This window comes from Cervus elaphus, chromosome 11 (genome assembly GCF_910594005.1).
Source record: "Cervus elaphus chromosome 11, mCerEla1.1, whole genome shotgun sequence".
NCBI classification, from domain to species: domain Eukaryota; kingdom Metazoa; phylum Chordata; class Mammalia; order Artiodactyla; family Cervidae; genus Cervus; species Cervus elaphus.
This window is the reverse complement of record NC_057825.1, coordinates 77002604-77017976: the sequence shown is the minus strand read 5'-3', so window position 1 is coordinate 77017976 and position 15373 is coordinate 77002604. Positions and strand designations below refer to the sequence as shown.

Below are 15373 nucleotides of genomic sequence, written 5' to 3'. Positions count from 1 at the left end.
GCATTTTTTGTTATTATGTATTTTATTTATGCATTTTATTTTTAAAATAGTTTAGGACTATTTAGACTTTCAGTTTCTGCTTGTGTCAATTTTGGTTAGTTGTATTTTTCTAGGAATTTGTCCATTTCATCTAAAATTTCAAAGTTAGTCTTTATAATATTCCTTTGTGTTTTTTTAATGCCTGTAGGATCTACAGTGATCTCCTTATGTCATTGAAATTTATACCTTCTTTCTTTTTTCCTTAATAGCTTCATCAGGGGTTTATCAGTTTTATTAATCTCTTCAGAGAACCATCCCTTGATGTTGTTTATCCCCCCTGCTTTGTTTGTTTTCTGCTTTATTAACTTTTACTCTTTTCAGGAATTAATTTGTTCTTTTTCTAGTTTTTGCAATGGATACTTAGTTTACTGATTTTTAGCTTTTCCATACATTTCCCTCTAAGTATGGATTTAGCTGCATTTCATGTTTTGAAATGCATTTTTATTATTCAGTTCAAAATGCTTTCTAATTTCCATTGTGTGTTTTTTGATTCATAGATTATTTAGAAGTCTGTTGCTTAACTTTCAAGTATATTTAATTTTAGATATCTTTTCAGTTATATTTAATTTGTTTATGGCTATTAGAGTGCTTTATATATTAAAAACACTTTACAGGAAATGTCAGATATATGCAAAATTGGAAATAGTACTTTAAGAGCCATTCAGGTATCTAACAGTTCAGTTCAATCTCAGTTGTGTCTGACTCTTTGTGACCCCATGGACCGCAGCTCGCCAGGCCTCCCTGTCCATCACCAACTCCAGGAGTTTACTCAAACTCATGTCCATTGAGTCGGTGATGCCATCCAACCATCTCATCCTCTGTTATCCCAGTCTCCTCCCTCCTTCAATCTTTCCCAGCATCAGGGTCTTTTCAAATGCGTCAGTTCTTCACATCAGGTGCCCAAAGTATTGGAGTTTCAGGTTCAGCATCAGTCCTTCCAATGAGTATTCAGGACTGATCTCCTTTATAATGGACTGGTTGGATCTCCTTGCAGTCCAAGGGACTCTCAAGGGTCTTCTCCAACACCACAGTTCAAAAGCATCAATTCTTCGGTGCTCAGCTTTCTTTATAGTCCAACTGTTATGTCCATATATGACTACTGGAAAAACCATAGCTTTGACTAGGTGGACCTTTGTTGGTGAAGTAATGTCTCTGCATTTTAGTATGCTGTCTAGGTTGGTCATAACTTTTTTTCCAAGGAGCAAGTGTCTTGTCATTTCATGGCTGCAGTCACCATCTGCAGTGATTTTGGAGCAAAAAAAAAAAAAAGTCAGCTACTGTTTCCCCTGTCTCCCCATCTATTTGCCATGAAGGGATGGCACCGGATGCCATGATCTTAGTTTTTCGAATGTTGAGTTTTAAGCCAACTTTTTCACTCTCCTCTTTCACTTTCATCAAGAGGCTCTTTAGTTCTTCTTCACTTTCTGCCATAAGGGTGGTGTCATCTGCATATCTGAGGTTATTGGTATTTCTCCCAGAAATCTCGATTCCAGCTTGTGCTTCATCCAGCCTGGCATTTTGCCTCATGTACTCTGCATATAAGTTAAATAATCAAGGTGACAATATACAGCCTTGATGTACTCCTTTCCCAGTTTGGAACCAGTCTGTTGTTCCATGTCCAGTTCTAACTGTTGCTTCTTGACCTGCATACATATTTCTTAGGAGGCAGGTCAGGTGGTCTGGTATTTCTATCTCTTTAAGAATTTTCCACAGTTTGTTGTGATCCACACAGTCAAGGGCTTTGACATAGTCTAAAGCAGAAGTAGATGTTTTTTTGGAACTCTCTTGCATTTTCAGTGACCCATCGGATGTTGGCAATTTGATCTCTGGTTCCTCTGCCTTTTCTAAATCCAGCTTGAACATCTGGAAGTTCACAGTTCATGTACTATTGAAGCCTGGCTTGGAGAATTTTGAGCATTACTTTACTAGCGTGTGAGATGAGTGCAATTGTGCGGTAGTTTGAGCATTCTTTGGCATTGCCTTTCTTTGGGATTAGAATGAAAATTGACCTTTTCCAGTCCTGTGGCCACTGCTGAGGTTTCCAAATTTGCTGGCATATTGAGTGCAGCCCTTTCACAGCATCATCTTTTAGGATTTGAAATAGCTCAACTGGAATTCCATCATCTCCACTAGCTTTCTTTGTAGTGATGCTTTCTAAGGCCCATTTGACTTCGCATTCCAGGATGTCTGGCTCTAGGTGAGTGATCACACCATTGTGATTATCTGGGTCATGAAGATCTTTATTGTACAATTCTTCTGTGTATTCTTGCTACTTCTTCTTAAGTGGCATCTTTTGTTTCTATTAGGTCTATACCATTTCTGTCCTTTATTGAGCCCATCTTTGCATGAGATGTTCCCTTGGTATCTCTTATTTTCTTGAAGAGATCTCTAGTCTTTCCCATTCTATTGTTTTCTTCTGTTTCTTTGCATTGATTACTGAGGAAGGCTTCCATATGCTTCAACTATTTTTAACTCTGGACTACTTCAGTTCATTTCTAATCTCTCATTATGCAGCTCTCACCAGATTATTTTGAAGTGAATCTTCAGATAACTGAGATACCATTCTCAGATAACAACTGAGGTAACAGATAATCTCAGATAACATTTTTCTATAACTACTTCAGTATGTACCTATACAAGATAACATTAAAAAATAATTACAATGCCAAATCCTATGCAGAATAATTCCTTGATGATCTGGTCAGTTTTCAAATTTTCTCCATTGTCTCCTAATTTTTTTTACAGTTTAATTTTTTTGAAAATGGGATCCAAATTAAGTTCCAAATATTGTTCTTGTTGATATGTTTAAGTCTTTTTAATCTATTAATAAATATTCCCTTGGCATGTCTCTTTTCCAGCCCTTGCTGTTTATTTTAGAAGAAACTGGGTGTTGTGTAGAGTTTCCCATAATTTGAATTTTGCTAATTGCTCTTGATCAATGTGTTCCTCTACCCCTGTATTTCCTACTTCCCATTAGAGATTTGATGAAACTCAGATTTGATATTTTTTGTTTTGTTTAGTTGGTCAAGATAATGGTGGTGTGAAATTTCCTCAGTAATCACAGGGCGTGTGGTCATTTCCTAATGATGATTACCTTGGTTCATGAATTCATGAGGGAGTTGAAAATGGTGATGTTCTGTTGTTCTTTCTTCATTTATTACTTGGGCTATTCATTTAAAGAGAAACTTCCCCTCTTCCATTTGGATACTCTCAGTTACAGTTTATATAGGAAAAACAGATAAATACTTGATTCTTTCTCTTCAATTACTAGTTTTCAAAATAAGTTGGTTTTTTGCATTCTTCAGTGGTCAGCAGTGAGGCATTTAAGAACTACCATTATGAACTAATGTGTTTCAGTTTAGTTACATTTATTATCTGTGTTAATATCCACAGTATCCCATCTTTGGCCACTGAGCCCTTTTCCTATTGTCTCTTGAATCCTTTTGATATAACCCTAATTCTGTAAGGCTCTCTTGTTTTCTTGTGTGCCTGACGTTCCAGGCTCATCTTGTAGAATTCCTGCCATTCTTCCTCAGCTTGCCTGCCTTATCTTAGCTCCTTGTATGTTTAGTCGCTCAGTCGTGTCTGACTCTGCAACCCCATGGACTATAGCCCGCTAGGCTCCTCTGTCCATGGGAATTCTCCAGGCAAGAAAGAATGCTGGAGTGGGTTGCCATGCTCTCCTCCAGTGGATCTTCCCAACGCAGGGATCGAACCCAGGTCTCCTGCATTGCAGGCAGATTCTTTACCATCTGAACCACCAGGGAAGCATCTTGGTTCCTTAACCAGATACTATTAAAACTCATGCCCTTGACAGTGAAAGCTGGGAGTCCCAGCCACTGGACCACTAGGGAATTCCCCTTACTTTGTTTTAATAAAAATTGTCATTTAGAGACAGCAGTATGTGCATTAAGTGATTTCATTGCTGCTAGTTTGGTCCAGTGGGTTGCCATTTCCATCTCCAGGAGATCTTCCCAACCCAGGGATTGAACCCAGGTCTCCCGCATTGTAGGCTTTACCACTTTACTGTCTGAGCTGCCAGGGAAGTCTCTTTCAGTGGTCAGATGTAGGTAATACATGTATAGTTTTAAAAAATAAAATACATCACTAATTTATATTATACTTCATTCAGATTCAGAGCTACAGTGTTTTTGCTTAACCTCATTAGTCTTAACAGCTGTATTGCCTTTCTCTCTTACTTAAGAACCCAGTTTTCAACGACACCAACAAATTACTTATTTGATGTTAAAACACACACACACACACACACACACACACCCCGGCTCAGAATAACATATTGCTCCTGTCTAGGTATACACACGTGCACACATGCACACACATGCTCAGAATAACATACCTGCTCCTGACTAGGTAGTATGCTTTGAAATTCAACTTTTACCCCCTAATTCTACAAACTGTTGAAGGTGCTGCTTGTCTTCTCAGACCTTTCTTTCGGGATTGAATGTCTCACAAGAAGAGTGGTTACAAAAGCCAGACTCTTCTCACTAGATTTACCTTGTTAGACATTAGACTGGTAGATCTTCAGTGTTGCCCTTGTGCTCCGATGCCTTTGAGTAGCGTTTTAAAATGTTTTGTGCATCTTTTCTAGTTGTTTTCAGTAAGACAGTGGTCTGAATTATCTGCCATTATCAAAAATGAAAGTCCCCTTACCTCTTAAATGTTAAATGTTGTATTTATATAATATTTGTGACCACAATACTTGGTTTTATTTCAAAGGTTCTGAAACAAAAACACCTGGATGACTGTCTACGACATATATCTGTAAGAAGATTTGAATCATTTAATCTGTTTTCAGTAACAGAAGTCAAAAAACTGGAAACTGAAGAGGAAGCTGGTGCCTGGGTCCAATATACAAGCATCTTCTATCCTGAATACAGTGTTTTCTTAAGGTAAACATCACTCCAGTTAAGACTTTTTTTAAGCATTTTTCTCTTGTAAAAGGAAAACAATCTACTAAGAATCGAATTGTTCATTCTATTGAATTTGCGAGCAGTCTTTATCAGAATTTAGGTTTTATAACTTTGTGTTTGGAAATGCTGCTTTAACTGGGTCTTGCTATGTTCTCAGAACTAAAGAAAAAAACATTCCAAGGAATGTATTGGCATTTGAAGATAAAATTCAAATCAAAGAGTTCTTTTAACCATTCTCTCATAACATTTGATATGAAAAAAAGCCAAGTTCTTCTTGAGGCTGTAAGTGAAAACAGACTTTTTCCAAACTACTCTTCAAGTAGTAGTTATTTGAAAAATCAAGGTTTGGTATTTTTCCTATTCATGTTTTGTCACTTTCAGAAGAATCTTAAAAATAGGAGGAGAAAATTCAGCAGAAAACAGTGATAGTGTGAAAAGCATACAGACTGTTCTGGTTTTAAAAATCATTAGAAAAGAGTTAAGAGAGTTGCAAACTGAGGTTATAAGATACCATTTTTACAGAATTAATTTTTCTCTCACAGTTATAGTCTAGCACGTTGCAACATTACTTCAGGTGTTTGATTTTTATAAAATCTGCCTTTTTCTTGACAAGATTACACATTTTGAAAGGAAGGGAGAAGCACATTTATAGTAATTGTAGAAAAATCAAAAAGCATTTTAAGTGGAAATATGTCTGAATACAGTTTAGGTGAATTAGGAATAATTTTAAGAAAAGTGTTTTCACAAAGGATGTCTATTTATAGTATATGTTTCTTGAACTATTTTAGTTTAAGATATCTAAGCTTTGAAAGATACCGTAACAGCTGAATATTTAGGATTTGGATAAAAATTGATTAGGGTGGGCAGGGAAGTACAGTTAGGATCTGATTTCATAATACTGCTTTACTGAAAACTCTAAATAGGGATAAAAACTTTGGGGTTTGTGTACATCTATTGTGAAATTCTAATTAGAACACCTCAATTGCCTGGCATTTGTGATTGAGGCAATTAGTTTAGTCCTTGATTAGGAAGGAAAGAAAAGTGTATTAAATACTTACTGTGTGCCAGGTATAGCACCCAGTGCTTTGATGTATTTTAATTCATGTTCTCCTTCCAATAACTCTGTGAAGCAGGAATGAAGATAATTAAACAGTTGGAAGATAGAGTCTATAAGGATATTAAAGAGAAGGAGAAACAGTAAGGTATAAACTTCTAAAACTTATCTTCTGCCTCCACTGTGATAAGAGGCAATAAGTGTAAACTGTGCCAAGAATAACTTCCTGACATCTTCAAGGCCCTGGTAAGACTTAGCCAGAGAAAGTGTGAACTCTTCTGTTCTTAGGAGCTTTCAAAATAAGACATTGTTCTCTACTTGGAGAACACTTGGTGGAGATGACCTTGATATAGAAGCAAGACTCTTCTCTAGCAGTGTGGCTCTTTGTGATATAACCGTTTTTGAAAGAATAAATATTTCTATGTTAATATTACACTAAATCCTATAGAAAGATTCTTTATAGAAAGAAGACAGGTGGCTGAGCTAGAATTTTGGCACAATGGCTGCCAGGGTTTTTTCTCTTTTTTTTCAAACTAGCTGGTATCTCTCCACATCAGTAAACATATAGAATTCTAGAGCTGAATTATGATCTTAGAATAAAAATATATAATCATAGCAACATTAATAATGGCTGACAGTTGAGTGCCGGGCCACGTGACAAGCACTTTTGTGAGTGGTTTACATGTACTAGTTTATTTAATTCACAGCATCTTATGGGCAAATGCTGATTTTATCTTCATTTTACAGATGAGAATATAAATAAGATGACTGAGGTCACACAGCCAGTAATTGGGTGTCATAGGTACTCCTTTAAAACTTGGCAAGATTGGCAACTGAGGCAAATGTGGATACTAAATTTATATTTAAAAAGTACAGTTTTAATGTTAGTAGTATTAACATCAGGGGTGACTATTAAAACAGCTTTTATTCTCTTGTATTTTATTTTGTATTTTAGAAGGAACTTTATGTGTGTGTTGTGTTCAGTAGCTAAGTCATGTCTGACTCTTTGCAGCCCTGTGGCCTGCAGCACGCCAGGCTTCCCTGTCCTTCACTATCTCCTGGAGTTTGCTCAGATTCATGTCCTATGAGTTGGTGATGCTAGCTAACCACCTCTTCCCCTGCCACCCCCTTCCTCTTTTGCCTTCAGTCTTTCCCAGTATCGGGATCTTTTCCAATGAGTCGGCTCTTTGAATCAGGTGACCAAGATACTGGTGCTTCAGCTTCAGCAAATCCTAAAAGATGATCCTGGTAAAAGTGCTGCACTCATTTTTTTAGTAAATTTGGAAAGCTTAGCAGTGGCCACAGAGCTGGAAAAGGTCAGTTTTCATTCCAATCCCAAAGGAAGTGAGAGTATTGTGCCAGAGAATGTTCAAACCATCAGACAATTGCGCTCATTTCACATGCTGGTAAGGTTATGGTCAAAATCCTTCTTCAAGCTAGGCTTCAACAGTATGTGAACCAAGAACTTCCAGGAGTACAAGCTGGGTTTAGGAAAGGCAGAGGAACCAGAGATCAAATTGTCGACGTTAGTTGGCTTGTTAAGAAAGCAAGGGAATTCCAAAAAAACATCTACTTCTGCTTCATTGACTATACAAAAGCCTTTGTCTGTGTGGATCACAACAAACTGCAGAAGGAACTTTATAGTACCTTCAAAATGTGATGCAGTGTATATAGAAAATAATTCATTGAGTCATGTTTTCATGAAGCTTAAATCACAGATATGGGCCCATTATAATCTAATTTTCTAGTTTATTTTAAACTCCAATCATGATTGTGTAGTTTGCTTGCATATACATGTATTCACAGTTTCAATAAATCAAAATGTTCTCTTGATATTTTTAAAATTTTCCTATTTTAATGTAGAAATGCTGTATAAATCTAGTTTCCTCTAACTAGTAGATGTAAGACTGAAAAAATAAGGCTTTAGCCATTTATTTTTGAAAGAGCTCCAAAGTCAGTTGCATCTAGAATCATGTTTTTTAAACCTTGTCCTTCTGAAAATCTTTGTTATTATGCAGCCTTTGAGGACCCATTCCACTCTCTGGCTTACTTTTTCTAATTTTGGGGGACCGCTTTTTTTTGTAATCAAGGTAAAAAGTAATCATTTTAACCACTTTGAATTGTGCAATTAGTGGTTTTTAGTACATTTACAATGTTGTGGAACCATCACCACTCTCAAATTTCAAACGTTTTTCATCACCATGAAATGAAGCCCCATTCCCTTTACTAGTAACTCTCCATCTTACTCCTTCCTCTTCCTCCTGGCAACCACTTATCAACTTTCTATCTGTATAGATTTGCCTATTCTGGACACTTTATTTAAGTAGAATCATATGATATATGCCCTTTTATGTTTGGCTTCTTTCACTTAACATAATGTGTTTTGATTAATTTATGTTATAGCATGTATCAATACTCCATTCCTTTATTATGGCTGAATAATATTCCAGTATATGGATACTAACATATTTTGTCTATCCATTCATCAGTTGATGAACATTTGGGTAATTTCTACTTTTTGGCTATTATGAATAATGCTACTGAGAGACTGACTTGGTGATCCAGTGGTTAAGAATCTGCCTGCCAGTGCAGGGAGCTCAGGTTTAGTCAGGGAGCTGAGAGCCCACATGATTGAGAGCAGCTAAGCCCATGCACCGTAACTAACGAGCCCAGGCTCAGCCTGTGAGCCAAACTCCTGAACCCGCATACCCAGTCCTGGAGCCCGCATGCCCACATCCCATGCTCTGTAACAACAGAAGCCACCACAATGAGACCGCCCACCACAACTAAAGTAACCCTTGCTCGCCACAACTAGAGAAAGCTTACGTGCAGCAATGAAGACCCAGCATAGCCAGAGATACATTTTTTTTTTTTTACAATTTTTTTAAAAAGTAGAGAAAATAATGCTACTATGAACATTCATGTACAAGTTTTTATGTGAATCTATAATTTTATAAATCTCATAGGTGTGTCCTGAGGGACAAGGTTACTGGGTCATATAGTGACTCTTTATTTAACTTTTTGAAGAATGGCCAAATTGTTTTCTGCAGTGACTGTGCCATTTTACCTACTAGGACTATAAGAGAGTTCTAGTTTCTCCCCACGCATGCAAGCTCCTATGATTTTCCCTATATTATTATTATTTTTGTTATTACCATGTTAGTGTGAAGTGATATCTTACTGTTGTTTTGATTTGTAGTCCCCCAGTGACTATGTTTTACGTTTTTTCATATGCACATCGGCCATTTGTATATCTTATTTTCAGAAATGTCTCTTCAAGTCCTTTGCCCACTTTTATTAGGGTTGTTTTTCTCTGTTGTTGAATTGTGAGAGTTCTTTATATATCCTGGATACTTGAACCATATCACATGTGTGATTTGCAAATAATTTGTCTCATCTTGTGGTTTATCTTTTCACTTTCTTGATAGTATCCTTTGGTGTATAAAAGTTTTCAGTTTTGTTCAAGTTCAGTGTATCTGTTTTTTTTTTCTTTTTTCATTTATTGTTTGTGCTTTGTGGTGCCATACTTAGCCCTCATTTACTTTTAACCTCTAGTTTCAATCTCTTGTACCTTTATGAGTGAAAGTTGTTCAGTCATGTCTGACCCTTTGCAACCCCATAGACTGTAGCCCGCCAGGCTCCTCTGTCCATGGAATTCTACAGGAAAGAGTCCTGGAGTGAGTTGCCATTCCCTTCTCCAGGAGATCTTCCCAAATCAGGGATTGAACCCACGTCTTCTACATTGCAGATGGTTCTTTACCATCTGAGCCACGAGGTAGGCTTCAAATTTTTCTCTGGTAGCTTTTCTTTTTTTTCCTCTTCAAATAAATGTTTGCCCCAGTGACTTGCTCCTTATTTCTTACTCCATGGGCCATTCCTGGGAAAAATCAAAGGTCCTTAGTTCTAGCTTAGCTTTAGGTGCTTATAAAAAATGTTGGTTGACTTTTGGAGGAAGAAATTGAGTACTGGTATATTTTCTTTCAGCTTTATTGAGATATAATTGACATATACCATTGTGTAAATTTAAGATATATACTGTGTTGACTTCAATCACTTATGTATTGCAAAATGATTAGCACCATACTATTAGCTAACACCCCTGTCATGTCACATAATTATCATTTCTTTTTTGTGGTTAAAGACCTAGGAAACAAGTTAAAGCTTTGGAATTTAGGAGAACCATGGAGTGAACTTTTTGTATCTTGGCTATGTTAGCAAAAAGTCGTCATTGATATATAACATTAATTATCAGTGTAACGGAAAGATTGAAGTTTGAGAAGTTCCCTTTCTTCTTGAGAAGTTGAGAAGTTCCAATACAGTAGGTATTACTGTCCAACCCATTATCCAAGCAAAAATGTGTACCTGCTTAGGTAAACAGTTGAAAGATTAAGGGTAGACAAGATCTTATATCGTTGACACTTGAATAAAGTAGATATTATTGTTGTTTGATTGCTAAGTCGTGTCTGACTCTTTGCAATCCTATAGACTAGAGCCTGCCAGACTTCTATGTCCATGGAGTTTTTCAGGGTTGCCATTTCTTTTTCCTGGGCATCTTCCTGACCCAGGTCTTGAACCTGCATCTCTTGCATTAGCAGGTGGCTTCTGCACTCCTGAGCCACCAGGGAAGCCTGAATGAAGTAGGTGATTCTGAACAAAGAACAATCCTTGGGTTTGGAGCAAAGGAAAGGGAACTTGAAATAATCAAACTGAATATTTACCACACTGTGTTCATGGTAGTTTTCTTACAATTAGCACTAATCTTTATACCACTGAGGACAATGATTGTTGACCTTTTTCTTTCAGGAGATGCCACCTTTTAAGGTTTCTCAACTTCATAGATAATTGCTTTTCTTCTTGTAAGTTTTTAAAGGAATGAGATTAGTTCTCCTGTTTCCCTGTCCCTGATTCGATTTAATGCCATAGGGTTTACTTTCTGTTCTTGGCTTCAACAAATAAGGATTCTTGGCTTTCTGTTCTTGGCTTTCAAGTAGATGAGTTTTGTGTCACTTTCTGTTTTGAATACTGCCTTTAACTTTTAAACATGCCCTTTACCTTAATTATCCCAGTTTCTGCTGTTTAGAAATATTTAACTTGTTGCAAAATATATGTACCTTTTTTTTTTTTACTCGTCTCAGATTTCTTCTCAAATGTCTATTTCATTCTGATAGAGAGAGAGAGAGAGAGAAAGTGCACGAGAGAATCTCTTTATTAAAACTACACCATAAAGCAATTGCTCTTTTAGGTATTTATCCTAAGGAAATAATCAGAAAAGATCTCAATCCTAATTCTACAAGGATGTTTGTTGAAGTAATATGCATAAAGCACAATAATGGGCATAATCTAAAAATCCAACAGAAGGTGTTGGTTCAACAAATTGTGGTGCAATTATTTACTGGACTACTTGGCAGCCATTAAAATAATGTTGCAGGAGAATATTTAATAATGTGAGGAACTTTATAATATGTTAAATGAAAAAAGTACAAATTGCAAAACAGTATGGACAATGTGCTCTGCTATTTAATGACAGGTCTGTGAACATAGCTTAAAATTTGAAGGCTATATACCAAACTATTAACTGTGGTTATCTCTGCATGATAGGATTATGGGAAGTTTTTCCTTGAGGAAGCTATATATTGCTTTTATCTTCAGGGAAAAAAAAAATTGAGCTCTATGCTGTATTGCTGGTCATTTTAATAGCTTCATCTTGTGTTTTAGATGTTAAATGCTTTGTTCTTTTTTCTCTTCTGACATGTGTGCTATGGATTTTTTCCATGTTAGCGTAAATAACCTCTTCTAGAATCTTGCATCCACAGAGAAGATACAGAATCTGTACCAATGATGAAAGTTGGATTTGTGGTTGATAGCTTCATTGCCTTAGGTTATGATGCTGTTGAGGCCAATAGTAATTGCAGGTAACTCTTTCTGCATTCTCCCTTGGTCACTCTTTGAAAGAACTAGGTCTCTGCGATAGAAATAAAAAGTTCTTCTGAGAAGGGTATTGCAGTTGACATGTATTTTCTTTCTGTATCTGTTATCTTACTGTATCTCTCTAGGGCTCCCAGAACAAAAGACTGCAGTTTGGATGGCTTTAACAGCAGGGTTGTCTGCTCACATCTGGAGCCTAGGAGCCTCAGATCTAGGTGTTGCAGGTTTGGTTTCATCCAGGGCCTCCTTGGCTTGCATGTGGCTGCGCTCTGCTGCCTCCTCATGTGGCTGTCCCTCTGTGCACAAGCCTTCTTGTCTCTGTGTGTGCTAATCTCCTTTTTGTGTAAGCACAAAAGTCGTTTTGCATTAGGGCCCACCCTAATGGGGTCGCAAAGACTCAGACACGACAGAGCGACTGAACTGAACTGAACTGAATGACCCAATTTTAACCTGATTACCTCTTTGAAGGCCCAGTCTCCAACTTCAGTCACCTTCTGAGGGATGGGGCGTTTAGGGCTTCAGCATATGAATTTGGGAGGGGGCACAGTTCAGTCCATAACAGTGTGCATCATTCATGATAAGTTTTAGTGACAAAGTAGTGTTGATAAAGTAAATTTTATTATGAATTATTAATGCTTATTGTGAACTATTACGATATCCTAAAGAACTTCAGCTGTAAGTTATATAGGGGAGCATGTAGAAGATTGTAGATATATTAGCAACAACTTTTAAAAATCACCACTGGAAAAGTAACTCAGACTCTATGATCTATTGACAGTTGGGTTCATTTGTTTATGAAAAATAGTATCTTTTATAACTATTAGTAAAATAGCAGTTATCAAATATTTAAAGGGCCATCAGGTGAAGGGAGATGAAAAGGAACAGAATTAAGATCAGTGGGCAAGATACAAAACATTTGCCCCCTGGCACTTAGAACTCCCTATAAATGGAATGTGCAGACTTGAAAGTTGGTTAGTTCTTTGTGACTGAAGTTCTGAATTTGTTGGGCCATTAAAGAGGAAATTATGTGTTGTGGAGTGTGGTTATGGAGGTTGATTACTTTTTTTGGTTTTAGATTCTTGAAGTGTAGAGTTTTGTTGTCTCTAAAAAGGTAAATAATTTATCTCACACTTATAATTAAAATAATAAAATACTTATTAGTACTTTAAAATGTAGATTAATCATCAAGAAATGTTATTGCATTAAATATCCCAAAGACTAGTCTGTCCTTTTCCTTCTCCCTCTAGTGGGCAGCTGGAGAAGGCAATGGCACCCCACTCCAGTACTCTTGCCTGGAAAATCCCATGGACAGAGGAGCCTGGTAGGCTGCGGTCCATGGGGTTGCGGAGAGTCGGACACGACTGAGCGACTTCACTTTCACTTTTCACTTTCATGCATTGGAGAAGGAAGTGGCACCCCACTCCAATGTTCTTGCCTGGAGAATCCCAGGGACGGGCGAGCCTGGTGGGCTGCCATCTACGGGGTCATACAGAGTCGGACACGACTAAAGCGACTTAGCAGCAGCAGCAGCAGCTAGTGGGCAGAAATACTGTAAAAGCACAACATGGAAAGGTTTGTTACTATTCAGTGTATCACAATACATAGTGTCAGCTTTAAATAATTAATAAATGTTAATGTGTCAGAGATTAAAGAACATGCTTTATTCCTTTCTAGGCATAATAGTGGATCTTTGAATGTTGAAGATGTTCTTACCAGCTTTGACAATACAGGAAATGTCTGTAAGTTATATACTTATAGAAATAATTTTAGTGTTTTAAAAGTCAATTTTTAATCTTTTTTTTTCAGTGTTTATTGACTAGCGTATGTCTGTGTGTGTATCATAGAAACTCCTGCTGTTTTTAGCTGCATTAATAAGCCTCATAAGATGCACCTACTAAGTGGGATAAGGCAGTTAATTTTATACTTGGAATTTTTGTGTGTATGTGTAAGACCCACCTGCATTTGAATCTTGGTTCTGAAATTAATCTTGAGCAATTTATATTGTCTCCATGGCCTTATTCTTTTTCATCTCTCAGAACTGAATATAAAGTATATAAAGTGTGTAATGTACTACATCCCTCATAGTTGATATCAGTAAATGAATTTTTTTATTATTACCTGTGATGCGTACCTCTAAAGCTTTTTTTTCCTAACAATGAAGATAATATTATTAAGGATTATTCTGATGTAGTAAAATAAACTATTTTGATTGAACTAAATAGGGCAGAAGGAACACTGGATTCTCTAGTACTATCCCTTTTGTTTCTTGTTTCCATTTTGACCTTTTCAGTTAATCAGTCCAACATAGGGGCTGTCTCTCCCTTTTTTGCTGTGTTTCAGGTGTGTGCATTTCCACTTCTTGCTTATTCTTTCACTGGAGAATAAACCCAGAACATTTTTCCTTGCTGCTAATATACTTTAATAGAATATTTTTGTTTTATTCTTTATTATAATACTATAGAATATATTATCTTTTGATCTTAGTCTTTAATTACATCATGATGGATTTCTCCACTGAGTAAATCATTTCATCATAATGTCATACAATGATAGAAGTCAAACAAGAATATCTTTATATCATGGTGTTGAACAATATACCATGATAGAAGCTGTGTACTTCTTTCTGTGTGCTGCATAGGCTATTTTCCTTAAGATAGTGGATTATCAATGAAATATGACCATTTTAAATGTAAAAATTATATTCTAGTGCTTTTCTTTTCAAAAGAAAATTTATAACTGTAATCATTTATTGTCTGAACTAAAATAACATACGGAGCAAGAAGTACTCATTTTAGATCAGCAAAGAATAATGTCCAGCAATACTCAGGCAATAATCTTGTTCTTATGCCCACATTATAGCAAGCTTTTGATTGCTGAGAAAAGTATTTATGTATTTTGTCACTAAGAAATCTAAATATCCTAAAATTATCCTAAAATATTTAAAATAATGTAATTTTATTTTTTGTGGACAGTGATAGGCATACCTTTTAGTTTTTATATGCTGATGCTGGCTAAATTCTTTCCCAGTATTATTACTAATGCTAATTATTACTAATGCTAATGGTGGTTGAGACGTTCTCCTTTAGTTCTTTGATAATGTAAAATATCATTAAGTCAGGCTTTGCTGTGCTTAGTTGCTCAGTTATGTCCGACTCTTTGTGATTCTATGGACTGTAGCTTGTCAGACTCCTCTGTCTATGGGAATTCTTCAGGCAAGAATACTGGAGTGGGTTGCCATGCCCTACTCCAGGGGATCTTCCCAACCCAGGGATCAAACCCAGGTCTCTAGCATTGCAGGCGGATTCTTTACCATCTGAGCCACCAGGGAAGCAGGTCAGGCTTATGCATGTGTAATTTAGGAACAAAGTCCTAAAATGCTATATGTGAATTAAAAAAATTTTTTGTTTTTTGGCCATGCCACATG

General features: G+C 36.6%; 1 protein-coding gene across 2 annotated transcripts in view; it reads left to right on the top strand.

The window, feature by feature from the left end:
* The window catches only part of CAMKMT (calmodulin-lysine N-methyltransferase), a 427130-nt gene that overhangs the window by 8458 nt on the left and 403299 nt on the right, over positions 1-15373 (top strand). For both annotated transcript variants that reach the window (XM_043918115.1, XM_043918114.1), the window contains exons 2-3: positions 4777-4949; positions 13624-13688. In XM_043918115.1, the coding sequence (XP_043774050.1) occupies positions 4777-4949; positions 13624-13688 (238 nt within the window). The remainder of the gene's footprint in view (positions 1-4776; positions 4950-13623; positions 13689-15373) is intronic.